The following is a 14,588-nucleotide window of genomic DNA, read 5'->3' as shown; positions in this document are numbered from 1 at the left end:
TAAATAAATAAATACTAAATACTAAATCACAGTGGGGAATTCTACCCATGCAGGTGTGTAGTGGGACTTCCTTCTTGTGCAACTGTAAATAGTTTGTTGTCAAGTGTTGCTCAGTCTGTGTAAAAATTGTCCTGTCTTGACTTGTTGCCAACTCCAGACACAGTATCTTTTGACCAAAGTGAAAGTAATTTGTCAGCTGCTGTCAGTAATTTGCTCGATGTTGAAATATTTTGGAGAATTTTTTGGCAGGCTTTAGTCATTTTTCTTTCTTATCCCAAGCATGTCCTTTCCATCTTCCCCTACATGTTTGGGCTTTGCCCTTGCTTCCATTAAAGCCACACCTTGCGTTTCATATTGCAGATGTGAACTGATTCACTTGGGAGTGAACTTGGGTCGACGATGACTTTCTGTGATAAATAATTTCCTAATTTTAACACATTTTCTTGAAAACAATTTTGTTTTGTTGGTTTCTTTAGTTTTTCGCCTGTCTAGGCGCCACAAATTTAACTACAACTATACATGTTAAGAAAACATTTCCAAAACAAACAAGTCTGACATCCCTTACATGCATTTGAGAATACAGGAAACAAAATTAGTAAAATCTATTTTGTTTACCCCTATTATGACTCCTCCTTCCCTCTGACACACCACGCGTCGACCCTCCCTTTATCCCTCCTTCAGTCTATAATTTTACCTCCCTCTCTTCTCAGTGGCAGTTCTCTGCAAGTCAGCACACAGTCCACTTGATAACAAGACTGAGCATATTACATTTCTTTTGTGGGATTGGAGAGTCTCCTACTAATTCACCAGAGACTAGAGCAGCTCCTCGGTCCTTCAACGCTCAAGCCAAGAAAGGTATGTTTTCCAAATGACAAGATCCAAATGATCTCTCTTTGTCTTCTGCTTTCACACTCGGCTTCACTTTACGCTTCTGTTACTTCATGATTTTTACTCTCTTCACTTTGACCGCACTTTGTTCACATTCTTACCTCAGCTGCTGTTTAGACGTGGAGGACATGCTCAAACTCTTCCCAGCTGAGTGTCAGTATGTAAGGCAAATATCAGCAGACTGATAAAAGTGACACATTTTAGAACGGGAAAAGAGAACTTTGTATTATCACGATAATATAATTTGCTTAAAAGAGCTCCACCTTCACAAACATTACAGTCATATTCAAGTGTTGCATGTGAGTTTCATGCATTGAAAATTGTTTTTATTCCGCTTATTCCTTTTTACTGTCTCCTGCTATGAATGACAAACATGGTTTAGGGTTAAACAGCAAGGATACAGGTACATGAGTCACATACCTATTTGTGTGTTTACACTATAAACATAGCAGGGACCGATTCCATGAAAGTATTCAGGCTTCATCTAATTTTTACCAACTTTTCCTGTGATTATGAAGGTCACTCCTTTGGGTCACAATTGAGGGTCTCTCGATAAGTATAGAATAACACAGAATCCTAAAGGGCACTGTTCTTATCAGAGACCTACATGCGCTGTATTCAGATTTCCCATTTTACAAAATGCCAGCAGTGTTTTTTTGCTTTCCCATTTCCTGGCTGTAACAAACTGTTCTGTTGTCTCTTTGTCTGTGTGACTCAGTCTGTGGCTTTATGCGTCTCTTCTTCAGTCTCTAATTTTTCTGCCTTGTGCGGATGCACCATGGTTTTATCAGTTTCATTGTGTTGTTTTCAGATGCTTCAAGGAAGAGCTTGCGCCATGAGTTGAGCTCTCTGTGGACCTGCCTTCTCCGACTGCTTTCACCTGCAAACATGGGGTTATACGGGAACATGAGGAACTTGTGCGGAGTAGTAGGAGTGGTGCTGCTCGGGCTCAGCCTGACCCAGCCTGTCCTTTCTCAAACTAGCTGTAAAGCAGATGTGGCCCCACAGAATTTTACCCAGCCTCACTACCACAATACAGCCAAAAATAATTCAAAAACAGGCTTTATGTCAGCAATAGTCCAATCCTTTCTCCACACAGTTGAGCCAAACGCCTTTTCTTCAGGTCAGTATCACCACCGACCTTTACTGCCTTACTTCTTCATGTAGCAACATGTCGAGCTACACACGCACAGAGCAGACAGGAAATATTCAAATCACAATAAAATCCTTTGGCTTTCATGTTCTGCATGTCGCAAAATTTCCCTGTTTGGTTAAAGGTGACACACTATTACCCTGCACTCCTGCTCCGTGCTACAAAGAAACTAGACAAAAACATGATGGAATTGGTTAATCAGTAAGAAGTTAATGGGCATTCTTGCATTTTGCAGAGTGAATATTTAACCTTTAGGTGTTCTGTTGTTTGTAAGGTCCCGTATCCTGGCTCAGACGTGTGTGTGTCACATCTATTGTCTGTCCAATTGCTCCATAAACCTGTGTAATAATTTCTATGTAGTATTGATTTATGAAAAGAAGGCACGTTTACACGAAAGCCTGCCTTTCACCAGTTCAGACTGAATTTAAAAGCGACGATTATCAGTATTAGTATTAGATATGTTTATTGAGTAGATTTCGCACAATGACCACTTTAATCATTTATAAAGAGTCCGCTGATTTTTCCATCCTCATGAGGTCACCAGGGCTTAAACAAACACCGTTTCATAAAAAAATAATAACTTAATGTTACGATAAGGATAAAATGCTGAACAGGGTTCTTACTTAGGAAAAAGCGATTAAGCCAGTGGTTATCAATTGGCAAATGTTTTATAAAATGCAAATTCATTTCAACATACTAAAGGACATTTAACATTTATCTGGTCTCCTGATCGACATGTCTTCTCAGTCACCTGTGCCTGCTGTTGTCCCTGTCAGACATTAAATGATAGGTTTTGTATTGTTGTTTTTGGTATCTAATGTTTTCTGAAAGCTAGACTGGTTTCCTGGTCACGGCAAGATGCAAGGTGTCAGGTTTCCACTTTTACAATGAGAAAGAATAAACGCGTATGCAGAGCGAAAGACATATTGTCCTTCTAGCCTTTGTACAAATTGTGTGGATGACTAGGACAGAAACCAGCAGCATAGATTTGTATCGGCCACTCATGTACTAAAAAAAAAAAAAAGTTTCTCTTTAATTTCTTTCCAGATTTGGTGGTCACGGTAGTCAAAGAGTTCCAACGTGGGCCGCCAGATCAAGCAACCATCAAAGAAGTAAGGCAGTGTACATGATTTCCACATATTTTACTGTAAACAGGAACTTTGTGCTAATAATAATAGAAAAGGCCACTCCGTCATTAGAGCTCTGACGGCTGTTATATGAGACTGTCTCAAAAAAAATCCCTTTGTGTTTTGTTCCAGTCCATTAAATGTACTAAAGCTCTTTGATCCACTTGATTGTGGACTGTCACCACAGTAAAGTAAATCCACAGTGTACTGATGTCTCACAGGTATTTGACGTCACAGCTGGCCACAAAGAACTGCTGCAGTTCTGCCGTCTTGGCTTTGAAACTGATATTTGTGACACCTTAACGCTAATACATATCGTTTGTATGTGTGTGGGCATGTTACGTGTTCAGATCCTGGTGCACAAAGTGGGTTTCTTGGTGTGTATTGCCATCGGGATCCTGTACATCGTCCTCATGCCCATAGTTGGATTCTTCCTGGCCTGCTGCCGCTGCTGTGGCAACTGCGGTGGGAAGATGTACCAGGAGCAGTCATCCTCCATTCACCGCTGCAGGAAAACACTCTACTGGTGTGCATTCGCCACCACCATCATTATCTTGTGAGTGTGTGTAGGCTGCTCTTGGGAGGTTTTGACCAGCGTAATGATGATGTGTTATCTGAAATTAGCAGTGAAGACAGCTTGAATGCACACGGCTCACTGCATCGCTCAGATCAACAATACGTTGGTGACATAAATTTAATTGTGTTTGTGTCTGTATGTGTTTTGCAGAGCTGGGAATGTCTGCATGTTCAGAAGTAACGAAGCCTTCAAAGTGAGCGTGGACAAGGGTCCAGGGGAGCTGATAAACACTATTGAAAATATTAACACCTTCTTCACCAATGTGCCTGAGGCAAGAGAACATTTCTGAAATGTGAAAATGCATTGTGACAGCATTTATTGGTACCGGCTGACTAACTGCTCTTGAACTTTATTCTTAACCGTAAACTGTTTTGTTAGTTCCTGTTACGGATTATTCACAGTAAGTGCTGCTCTCCTGCAATCCCTCTGCAGCTTTTGTGTGAGATGCAAACAGACCTCAGTTTTGAAGTCAGACCACTGATTAAATACCGACTCCGTTTTCCACATTGTCAATATACTTATCTGAAGTTACAAGAGACTGGGAAAAGGTTGGATGGAAAATGGGGCTGTTTGTTGTTCGTCACTTGCAAAAGCTGCTATCAGCCAATGTAATCAGTCATCTCTGTTTGTTTTGTTGTGAACCATATCTTAAGTACACAGTCTGAAATAGTTCGTTTTTACTCCATTTCCAGCAAATTAACAGTGTTGTGGACAAGAGCAACAAAACTGTGGATGAGGTTAAAAAAAACCTGAAAGGTAAGAAAAAGGAACTAACAATGAAGGAGCAGAGGAACAACTATTGTACAACAAAACTGCTGCAATACATTTCCCACCCTTGTCACATGTTTAACCATTTCAAAACATGTTTTTCTGTCTTAGACATCGGAATCCAGTTGGGATCAGCGATCCAGAGTAAATTCAACGGTACCCTGCACAGAGCGTTGCGCTCCGTTAAACTTCTGGATCAAGGTATGAGCCATATCTGCATGCTGAGTCCTGCATCAGCGTGTTAATGAAAGTTCAAATGTAGATACCTGTCATGAGATTGGCAATAACAAAGCCACCCCCACCAAAAAACACAGTGTACAGTTTACTGTAAATGCTTTTCACCTTGGCATCCCTTTTATCTAGTTTTCCCTTAAACGTTTGCATTTGCTTTATTTACTTAGTTAGCTTTTTTAGTTTCTTTTTTTTAGCTAAGAAAAAAACAGACACAGAAGTACAGAAATAACAGTGCAAGTGCAATGCTTTGACTAGCTAAAAGAATTATGTTACATATAAGGTTGTTATAGTGAAACAAAACTAAACTAAAAACTAAAACTAGCTGTGAAACTAGCTTTTAAAAGGTTTTTATTGTAATACTTGTACTGATTTTCCTAAAGCTTAACCCTGACACATGCCCCTCATAGAGAAATAATTCAAAAGATTAAAGCTAACACCGAAACTAATAAAAAAGGAGAAAGATGCCCTGGAAACTAACTGACACCAAAGAAAGTGAAAAACAAAAATTCAAAAGGAAATCAAAAGAAAAACTAATTAGATAACACAAAAATATAATAATTCTGGTTACATACTGATTTACAGGCTGACATTTTGAAACTTGGACAGTCGCGAGGGAGCCACACCCAAAAGCGTACCCTGCATACAATTTAAAAAAAAATCTGGCCTATTAACTCTAAATTGGTTGAACAAAAAAATATCAAATATTATGTAAGACTTCTCACATTTTTGCAAGGAATTAGGAATCTGGAAAGTTTTCTCATAAGATTTCACACAATCTCACTTCTTTTTGAAACGAGAAACATCGCCCCCTGCTGGTCATTAGAATTCTGGCTCAAGGCACTTCCTTACTAACTTCACTTTTTAGACTCAGAGATTATAGGTTAAAAGCTGTGGATTTCCCAATCATACTGCTTTCTAACCCTTATATGAACTCTAATGATGTGCGTCTGCTGACAGTTTGGGTTAAAAAAGCTTCAAAACTAGTAAATAATCATATTTGGGACACAGTATACAGTATATAATAGTGTCTGGAGTGTTCCTCAGTCAGCTCATTCTTTGTTAGAAACCTTTATAGTTTATCTAAAGCATCTACATCAAAATCTCCTGTGGCTTTCAACAAGCAGCAGTGGTGAAGGGTTATCCTATAAAGCTGAAACCTAAGCTGTGGACATTCCGGTTCTCAGCAGCTCATTTGATCAGACTCTTTGTATTAAAAACATTTCCAGGATGTCAGCTCAGAGACACGGAGGCTCTGAATAGTATAAGGAACCTAGATATGTTTGTTTATTAATTTACAATCGTTTAATTTTAGTATATTAGTCTAGACACCGGAATATTCTCTTTTAAGGATCCACCTTTTCACTATGGGAATTTCAGCATTTCTTTTTAGCAAAAGCAGCTGAATTGACACACTTCTTTACAGAGCACATCCACTCTTAAAGTAACAGAGAGCAGGCTTAGTGCAGGATTGTAAAAAGAGGGTGGGTAAACAAATGTTCCTGTTGTTCATTGACTTGGCTTATGTGAGAATTTCCCATGAATTTTAGCTTCTTATATAGCTTTTACATTCAAAGGAAGGTAGCAGGGACACCCCCCCCCCCCCCCCCCCATATAAACAGCCTTAGATGAATATTTATGTAGTGTATAAACACACACATAGAGACTAATATTTGTGTATTTGATTCATACGAGCAGAGATTCAAAACACCAGCCGTCAACTGAAGACGTTGAACTCGTCTTTGGTCCAGCTGCAGTCCAGCGCAGACCGCGTCCAGGCCAATATCACTGCTGTGAAAAACAGCATCAATCAGACTTTATCCGATTCAAGATGCCAGAACTGTACCACACTAAGCCAAGTACTACAGTCACTAACAGTGGATACCACCATTGATGTAAGTACAGAGTTTGTGTTAACAAGATGACTCATTCCTGCTTTGTTGTTTCTTTCTGAATGGATGAATTGGTTCTGATTGACAAAGGCAAAAAAAAGAAACAGCTTCTGAATGTCATTCAAGGAAAACATGAGTCAGGTTCGACTTATCTACAGACAAAGAATCAGCCCTGTTAGTGGGTTTTATAATATATTATAATGAAGAACCAGGAAGAATCATTTTATGCAATCAAACACTGTCTGATGTCAGCCTGAGACAATGTGGCACATGATCATTTATGACTTTGTCTGAACAGCTGATCTGTCCTCTGTCCATCTGCTCCATGACACAAATGTTGGTTTTGCTGCAGTTTGCTGCCACCTTGTGTTAGTTTGAGGTCTGACATGTTGTTGCTGATAAAAAAAAAAAGGTTTGTTGTTTGTGTCTGTCATTGTTCTCTCTAGACTCGCGGCTTGAGCAAGTTTCAGTCCGCAGTGGATAAAGCCAACCAAGCTGATCTCACATCCCAAATCAACAAGGTGAGTGACATCTGCAGACAGAACAGCCTCAGAGAACACATCTGTTTTTCTCATGAGAAATGTCAGTGTTCCCAGCACACAGGCACACTGGTATTGTCTGGTCTTTGAAGGCTCACAAGGGAGTCTTGAAACAGTGAAATAGGATAAAGGGGCCTTCAGATACATTGTTATGCCTATTATTTCCTATGGTTTGCGCCATGCGATGAAAGACTTGCTGTTGCATTGAGCAAAGGGCAGTGCTGGGGTGCTGTGATGTACATTTGCGTGACCAATAGAAACAAGAATTTGGGGCATTTGCTCAGCTGAGTGTTTCATATATTGCGCACAAAAGGAAAAGAAGCCAGAGGGTGCCTTACAGACACTATACAGACACTAGATCTTCACATGCAAGCACATGCAAAGGCTGTAGTTTTGAGGATTTTGAAGATTGACTTTTTCACTGAAAGAAAGGCAAATTCAATATTCACATCATTTTTAATGGAGGCATGTTAACAATATATTTAAACTATTTACATGATAACTCAGGTGGAGGAGTATTTCCAAAACATCCCCCAGACGGTGAACAATGAAACCAACAATATAGTTCAAAGTGAGTAAATGCTGCGGCTGTTGTAACAAACTTTCTGAACTAACTTCATTTTTTAAATATGTGTACTGCATGTGTTTGTGTGCATTACTGAGCTTGTGTGTTTTATTAGGCAGCACCAAACAGCTGGACAGCATACAAGCACAAATCAGTCAGTTTAAAAATTACTTCCCTGTATCTGCGCTGACGGATGTGTCTAGGACACTGAACACGACACAAACTGAAATCAAGAATATCTTGCCACAAATCAACAACGCCGAGTTTATCAGGCAAGAACCCCTGAAGTGCAAACTTGCTGTGTAATCAGTGGCAGAAATACCCACGACTCAGTCATCATGTGTGCATACTTCTTCAGATGGAGCGTGTGTGTGACCCTATGCTGTGTGGTCCTCCTGGTTGTGGTGTGCAACGTCCTGGGTTTGGTCCTGGGCCCTCTGGGTCTGAAACCAAAAGAAGACCCTATGAAGCGCTCCTGCACAGCGAACTGTGGAGGCATCTTCCTCATGATGTGAGTACTGGCTTTGAATGTTGGTTTCATGCCGAGGGGCCTGGTTCTTCTCTGACCTCTGACCTGGATGTATTTGCAGGAGTGCAGGTTTCAGCTTCCTCTTCTCCTGGCTGTTCATGATTGTAGTGATAATACTTTTCTTGGTGGGTGAAAATGTTTACACACTGGTCTGCCGACCCTGGAACAATGGACAACTGCTAAAGGTAGCGATATACACTCACACATGTACCTGCAGATACATGTACAGTGTATGTATATATATGTATGCTCTTCTCTTCTGTTCACAGTTAGTTGATAGTTCTGGCTTGATTCCATTGCCGCAAATAACTTTGTCTTCAGGAATGAAAATGAACATCAGTATCTCTGATATCTACAGGTATGTAATGCCAGATATACATGTTCCATGTAGTTTTTTAAAAAATGCTTAAGCAATAGAGCTAAAAAAAAAAAAACCATTATGAAATGATTGGAGTCAGTAAAAACTGCAAACTGTGGATCTTGAGAAAAACTTTGGGATATATGAATAATGCACAATAAGCAAAATTTTGAAATACAGTAAATTTCCTTCTAATGTCATAATATCAGAGTTACAGTAGAGTCTGTGCACTTAAAACAATGAGTTAGTGACACTAATGTTATTGATGCTGTTCTAAAAATACTCAGCTCCTACTCCAGAAAATCTGAGGTATTACCAGTCGTAATAGCACCGTGACTCAAAATGGGAAACTTTAAATGGGCGTAATTCATGAAAATCATTTTTAAAACCCTGTGGCGCTTCAATCACATATTGACTGTTTTAGTTAAACACAGTAGTTGTGTACAGAGTCAAAATAACGTGTCGTTGGCAGTACTACACATTTAGCCCGGTCCCCCAAACATATCTCTCTGTTTAGGAAAATGAATTCAAATGTGCTTCTTTAAAACTTTCATTCTGATTAGCAATTTTTTTTTCAGAAACTGTGAGGAAAACCAGGCTCTGTGGACAGCACTCAATTTGTCCCAAATCATAGACCTTGGCAACCTGCTAAACGTGTCAAAAGTGAGCTTCCTTGCCACCCTTTCAAACAAATGAAGACAACCCTATGTGAATTAAGCATACCAGATTGTTTTGTTATGCTGACTGGATCAAAATGATGAAATACATTTTTTCTCTCTCTCCCTGGTCACCCGCAGTACACAGGAAGTGTCCAACAGGACTTTGAGAACACAAATATCTCTCTGCCCTCGGTCGCTTTTCTGAGTGATGACATTAAAAACCAATTACAAGATATCTCCACTGAAGCTAAAAAATTTGATTTCACTGCTATCATGCAGCAGGTATGCCTTTTTTTGTGTGGATCACTAACTGTCATTAGATGATTGTGTGTGTACATGTTAAAGTAATCTTATTACTTATCTCCCTCAGATGAACGCCATTTCCAGCATCAATCTGAATACAACAGCAAATAACCTCAATAGTTTAGCTGATGCTCAAGTGAGTGGAATCTTTTACACTTTATTACAAACTAATGTGACTTTGATTTATGTCCTAACCAAACCAACCTCTGGCCTGTTTGTAGCCTGATCCTGATATTAAACAACAATTCAAAAATGAGGCTAATATTGTCAGGATGATCCAGGCTGACATAGACACAAATATCAAGCCACAGCTGGTAAGTTCTGTTCTTCCTTTCTTTCTCTCCTTATCTCCTTGTTCTGGGAGTTGTTTTATTCTTTTGTTGGTTATCGGAATTTAAAAAGAGAAATCGACTGCTTTTGCCCATAGACAAATGTGAATTCAAGCCTCAAGGGCCTTCAAACCACTACAGACAAAGTCAATGTGAGTATGCCCTGAGCAGTCAAACGCAGAACTCATTCTCTCTATTTTTTCATTCTCATCCTCTTATTTGTTTTAAATTTATTTTTCATGTATTTATTTTTTCTCATGCTTGCCTTTTTGGCTCTTTCAGGGAACGGTGGAGGAGGTGCTGAGCAATGTGCAAGCAGCACAAGACTTTCTCAAAACAAATGCAACTCGGATTGTAAAGAATGTGAGTAGAGGCACGAGTCACATGAGCTGGAAGAAAAGTGCTCCATGTGGTCGGTCAGTTATTTAGCCACTGGCAACAGGGGGGGAGGAGGTGCAGTGAGTATTGATGTGCTGCTTGTAGTGGAAGCAATGTTCTTACTAGTTCCACAACCACATGGGTTAGGGTGGACATAGCAACTCGTTGCCTTGAAGATTATTTCTAAGCGCCGTCTTTTGTCATGTGAAAGTTGTCTTAGGAGCCTTAAAAACAAAAACGGTTGCTTTCACTGTGTCATAGAAGAAGGTTTAAAAAAATAGCCCAAACTAGCCCTGCAGAAACCACATTTGCTTCCTACCTGAGTAAATAAGCGACACTGGCCTTCAGTTTAAGAGATAAGGCTGACACTGTTATAATTATCATCTATTATCTGTAAATATCAGCTGTCTTCCCTAAACTACCTGTCGCAGTCAGTTTAAATTCTGCCCTTCTACACTGAGGACAAATTCTGAAGAAAAAAACCCGTTCAGGGCTATTTCCATCACAGTATGATGGACCCACTGATCCCTCATGACCTGTCAGTGTAAAGAAGGGAGAAAACACAAGGAACTGACCCCATTTTTTTGTGCCCACCTAGGAAAGCAAAACATTTCTGGACTGTCAGCTGCATTACTTCATTGCTTACACTGACTGGGCCAAACTCATGGTAAAGTCTAACCCAATCTTTGCCTGTACTTGTTGAAATAAATGCCCTGTGCTTGTACAGGTGCCGGAGCTTACCTTTTCTAGTGTTAGTAATCTGTATGCAATCTTCCCTCAGATCACGCAGCAGGTGGGCCGCTGTGGGCCGGTGGCAGGAGCTTTAGACTCTGTTGATGTCATTGTCTGTGCATACATGGTGGAATCTCTGGTGAGGATCACATCTTCCACCTAGCAAAATACACCCTGAAGAGGAATATAAATTTAACATAACTAAACTTTCATTTGCTGTTTTTGTTTGTATTTGTATGAAGCCTGCATGGTCTTAAGCTGCCTGTTCTCTCTTCAGAATGCCTTCTGGTTCAGTTTGGGATGGTGCATAATGTTCTTCATCCCCGGCATCATCTTTTCTATCAAGCTGGCCAAGTACTACAGGAGAATGAAGGAATCGGATTTCTTTGAGTAAGAAAAAAAAAGCAAAGAAAATGCACGGGTCAAAATGACGTGACAGATTAATTTGACGGTGGTTGTATGTGTCTGACTTTGACTCTTCATGTCTCTTTTCAGAAACCACATTACCGTGAACCAGATCCCGCGGGCGCAGATGAAACAATGAGAAAGATGGCATTCTCGCAGAGCTGCTTTAAAAGACTGCAGGCGCAAATGTTGCTTTGCCTTACAAACTAAAAACATATGGTGCACTCAGGCACAGATGTGGCATATTGTCACTCTGATGAAAAGTCTGAAAAATCCCGTTTTCACCACAAGGTGGAAACTCAAAAGCAACTTATGAAATGTCCTACACTGCACATACAATAATGTTTCACACGGCATCTTTAAAATAACTCAGGGGTACACAGGGCATAAGGGAAACTGCAGGGATTGGTTTTATCATAGCAAATTTAAAGTCCTGTATTACAATTAGAGTTTTTATAAGTTTTTCAAGTTTTTATACAGGTTTCATATGCATTTCATATGTGAACAGAGCTGCTTTATACATTTGCATGAATGCTGGTGTGCAGCTCCATGAATGTGACTCTAACGTGTGCCTAATCATTTCTAACTCAGTTATAAATTGTAACTGAACTAATGCTGAAAATTAAAACCACAACACTTGTGTTTTTTCTAACTACACAGAACCACTACATTTTTTGTTTTGTTAACATTATGTTGCTGTGAACTGATTTTGAGAGATGTTTTGAATTTATGCTGATTTATAGATAGATGTAGATTTATGGATTTGTAATCGATACTGTTGCTACACAGCACTTTATATCATCTGTTCTGCTCGAACATGATTCAACCATAGCTAATGTTTCTATAAACTGCTAGTTTAACAAGTTCTCTTTTCTTTTTCCTTTTTCTTTTTACTGGTCTTTATGTTCATGCTGACTTATTTGACTCTCTTCACAAACAATTAAAAAACAAAACAACAGATGATATGATCTGATCATATTTACACAGACCCACTGATTATATAGCATTGTGGATTGTTTAGGTTGATGACTGGTGTGTCTTGTGACCATTCGCAGACATCTACTCACTCGTGTGACACAGGATGGATTACCATCAATGAAACTGGTTTTAATTGGCTGAAAACTAAAATGCCATGGTTTAACTTTCATTTGAAGATGTTAGAAACTGCTTTATTGAGGCTTTTTTTAAGAACAGGAAGTTTTTTTGGCACCTGGACTGAGGTTTAGGGGAGTGAAACAGTGTGACTGCAATGAAGTAACACCAAGCAACAGGAAATATTACAGCAACACTGTATGGGTGTCAAACTTAGTTCATCTAAAGGCCATGTGGAAAATGAGAATATTGGCCACTTCCTGTTTTCTTTCTTCTTTTTTCTTTGCATATTTGCCACACTTGTATGTTTCAGATCAAACAAAATCTAATATTAACAAAAAATAACTGGAGTAAATAGAAAATGCAGTTATAAACGAGGATTTCATTCATTACGGGAAAGAAATTATTCAAACCTACCTGGTGTGTAAAAAATTAAATGCCTCTCACGTGAAATCACAGATTAACTGTGATTAACCACATTTTTTTGGAAGCTAAGTGCAATGTCACTAACTATAATCACAAAGTAAAAAGGCTAAACGATCAACAAAAATGTAACACATCATGCTGAGAAAAAAACAGTTGAGAAACAAAGTCACTGACGTATCGATCTTGAAAGAATTACAAACCTGTTTCCGAGACTTTGGGAATCCAGGAAATCGCAGTGTGTCCCCAAATGGAGGAAACTTGGAATAGTGGTGAACCTTGCCAGGAGTGTCCGGCTTACCAAAATTACTTCAAAAGCTTATCAGCAAATCATCCAGGAGATCACAAAAGAACTAAGAGCAGCATCTACACAACTGGAGGCCTCAGTTTAACATGAAGGTACATCTCACATTTGCAGAAAACATCCTGATTATCCTCAAGACATCTGTAACAAAATATCCTGTGGACTGATGAGAAAAGGTGAATTTTGGAAGGCTTCAGTTCTGTTCCATGAGAAGTAAGGACTCATCTGCAGATACTGCAAATGCTCGATTGTAGTTATTCGTGCCCAGATGTTACGTTTAGGGGACAATGACTTTTTCACACAGGGAGAGTTAGGTTTGGATAACCATTTCCCTTAATTATGTAAAATGTTTGATGCTAAAAATTCATGATTATGCACCCCCCCAAAAAGAACAAAAACAAAAAACAAACAAACAAAAAAGCAAAGAGGGAAAATACTTTTTTCACAGCACTGGTAAATCAATTTCAAACTTTTAAGCTTGAATTAAAAGAAACGAACGCTTGTGCAGCTGCATACCTCTTTTTGTATAGATATTTTCTGACGCATTCCCATCTTGGCGCCTTATGTCTGCTATACATAAATTCAAATATGAAAATGATGATGCAAATCATGTTCTCTGATAACCAGGAATTGGTTAATGGCAGATACACACCCTTCTGTCTCCTTCTACCAAGGGTTTCATCCACAAACTTGTTAGCTTGCAGGTGCTGTTGAGGCCTTACACGGAAGCCTAATTTGAAATGTTAAAGGGATGGGTTTTGAATTTGCAAGTCTTATACTCAACACCATGCATCCTCTTCTGCTTATCAAATTCATGGTCGCAGGTGGTGTGGTATCCCAGCTACCACACCCTAGACAGGTCAGCAGTCTCTCAAAGGGCTAACACAGACATTTCATTACACGAAAACTTAGGACATAAAAAAATGTAGGTTTACAATACCTAAAGGCAGTGAAAACAAAACAACACCCATGACCTGTAGGCCTGTGAGAACCAAAAGGTTTTAAGTCTGGTTTTGAACGTATGCACAGATGTAATTGATCTCAAATCAGCAGACAGACAGCTCCACAGTAACTGAAAGCAGGCTCAGCAGACTGAGATGCGAGGCGAGAACAGTTACAAGATCTGAACCTGATGACCCGATAGGTCTTAAAGGTGATTCTATATTGCACTGAGAGCCACTGAAATGCCTTCAATACTGAGGTAATGTGGTCAGGTTTCCATGTACCTGTAAGGATTCTGGCTGCTGCATTTTGAATAAGCTGAAGACGTCCTACTGATGATTTGAGTCCTGCAAATAGAGCGTTGCTATAATTTCACCTACTTGATATGAACAAA

The 14,588-nt window shown here is 39.4% G+C and overlaps 1 protein-coding gene across 1 annotated transcript; it reads left to right on the top strand.

Moving 5' to 3' along the window:
• The first annotated feature begins 731 nt into the window (after positions 1 to 731).
• prom2 (prominin 2) lies at positions 732 to 12,074 on the top strand. Its single transcript, XM_085369928.1, has 24 exons — positions 732 to 855; positions 1,700 to 2,011; positions 3,089 to 3,153; positions 3,519 to 3,724; positions 3,896 to 4,016; positions 4,438 to 4,501; positions 4,625 to 4,714; positions 6,443 to 6,639; positions 7,083 to 7,157; positions 7,683 to 7,746; positions 7,856 to 8,012; positions 8,099 to 8,251; positions 8,331 to 8,454; positions 8,539 to 8,627; positions 9,206 to 9,290; positions 9,425 to 9,568; positions 9,657 to 9,725; positions 9,811 to 9,903; positions 10,017 to 10,070; positions 10,201 to 10,281; positions 10,895 to 10,963; positions 11,078 to 11,167; positions 11,306 to 11,418; positions 11,524 to 12,074. The coding sequence occupies exons 2-24, from the start codon at positions 1,777 to 1,779 to the stop codon at positions 11,570 to 11,572; spliced, it is 2,487 nt and encodes an 828-aa protein (XP_085226054.1). The 5' UTR covers positions 732 to 855; positions 1,700 to 1,776; the 3' UTR covers positions 11,573 to 12,074.
• Positions 12,075 to 14,588: the final 2,514 nt, after the last annotated feature.

The sequence above is a fragment of the Diplotaxodon limnothrissa genome, linkage group LG13 (genome assembly GCF_057381915.1).
Source record: "Diplotaxodon limnothrissa isolate DT_005_m linkage group LG13, D_limnothrissa_male_GT1.1, whole genome shotgun sequence".
Taxonomy (NCBI): Eukaryota; Metazoa; Chordata; class Actinopteri; order Cichliformes; family Cichlidae; genus Diplotaxodon; species Diplotaxodon limnothrissa.
This window is presented reverse-complemented; position numbering and strand designations above follow the sequence as displayed.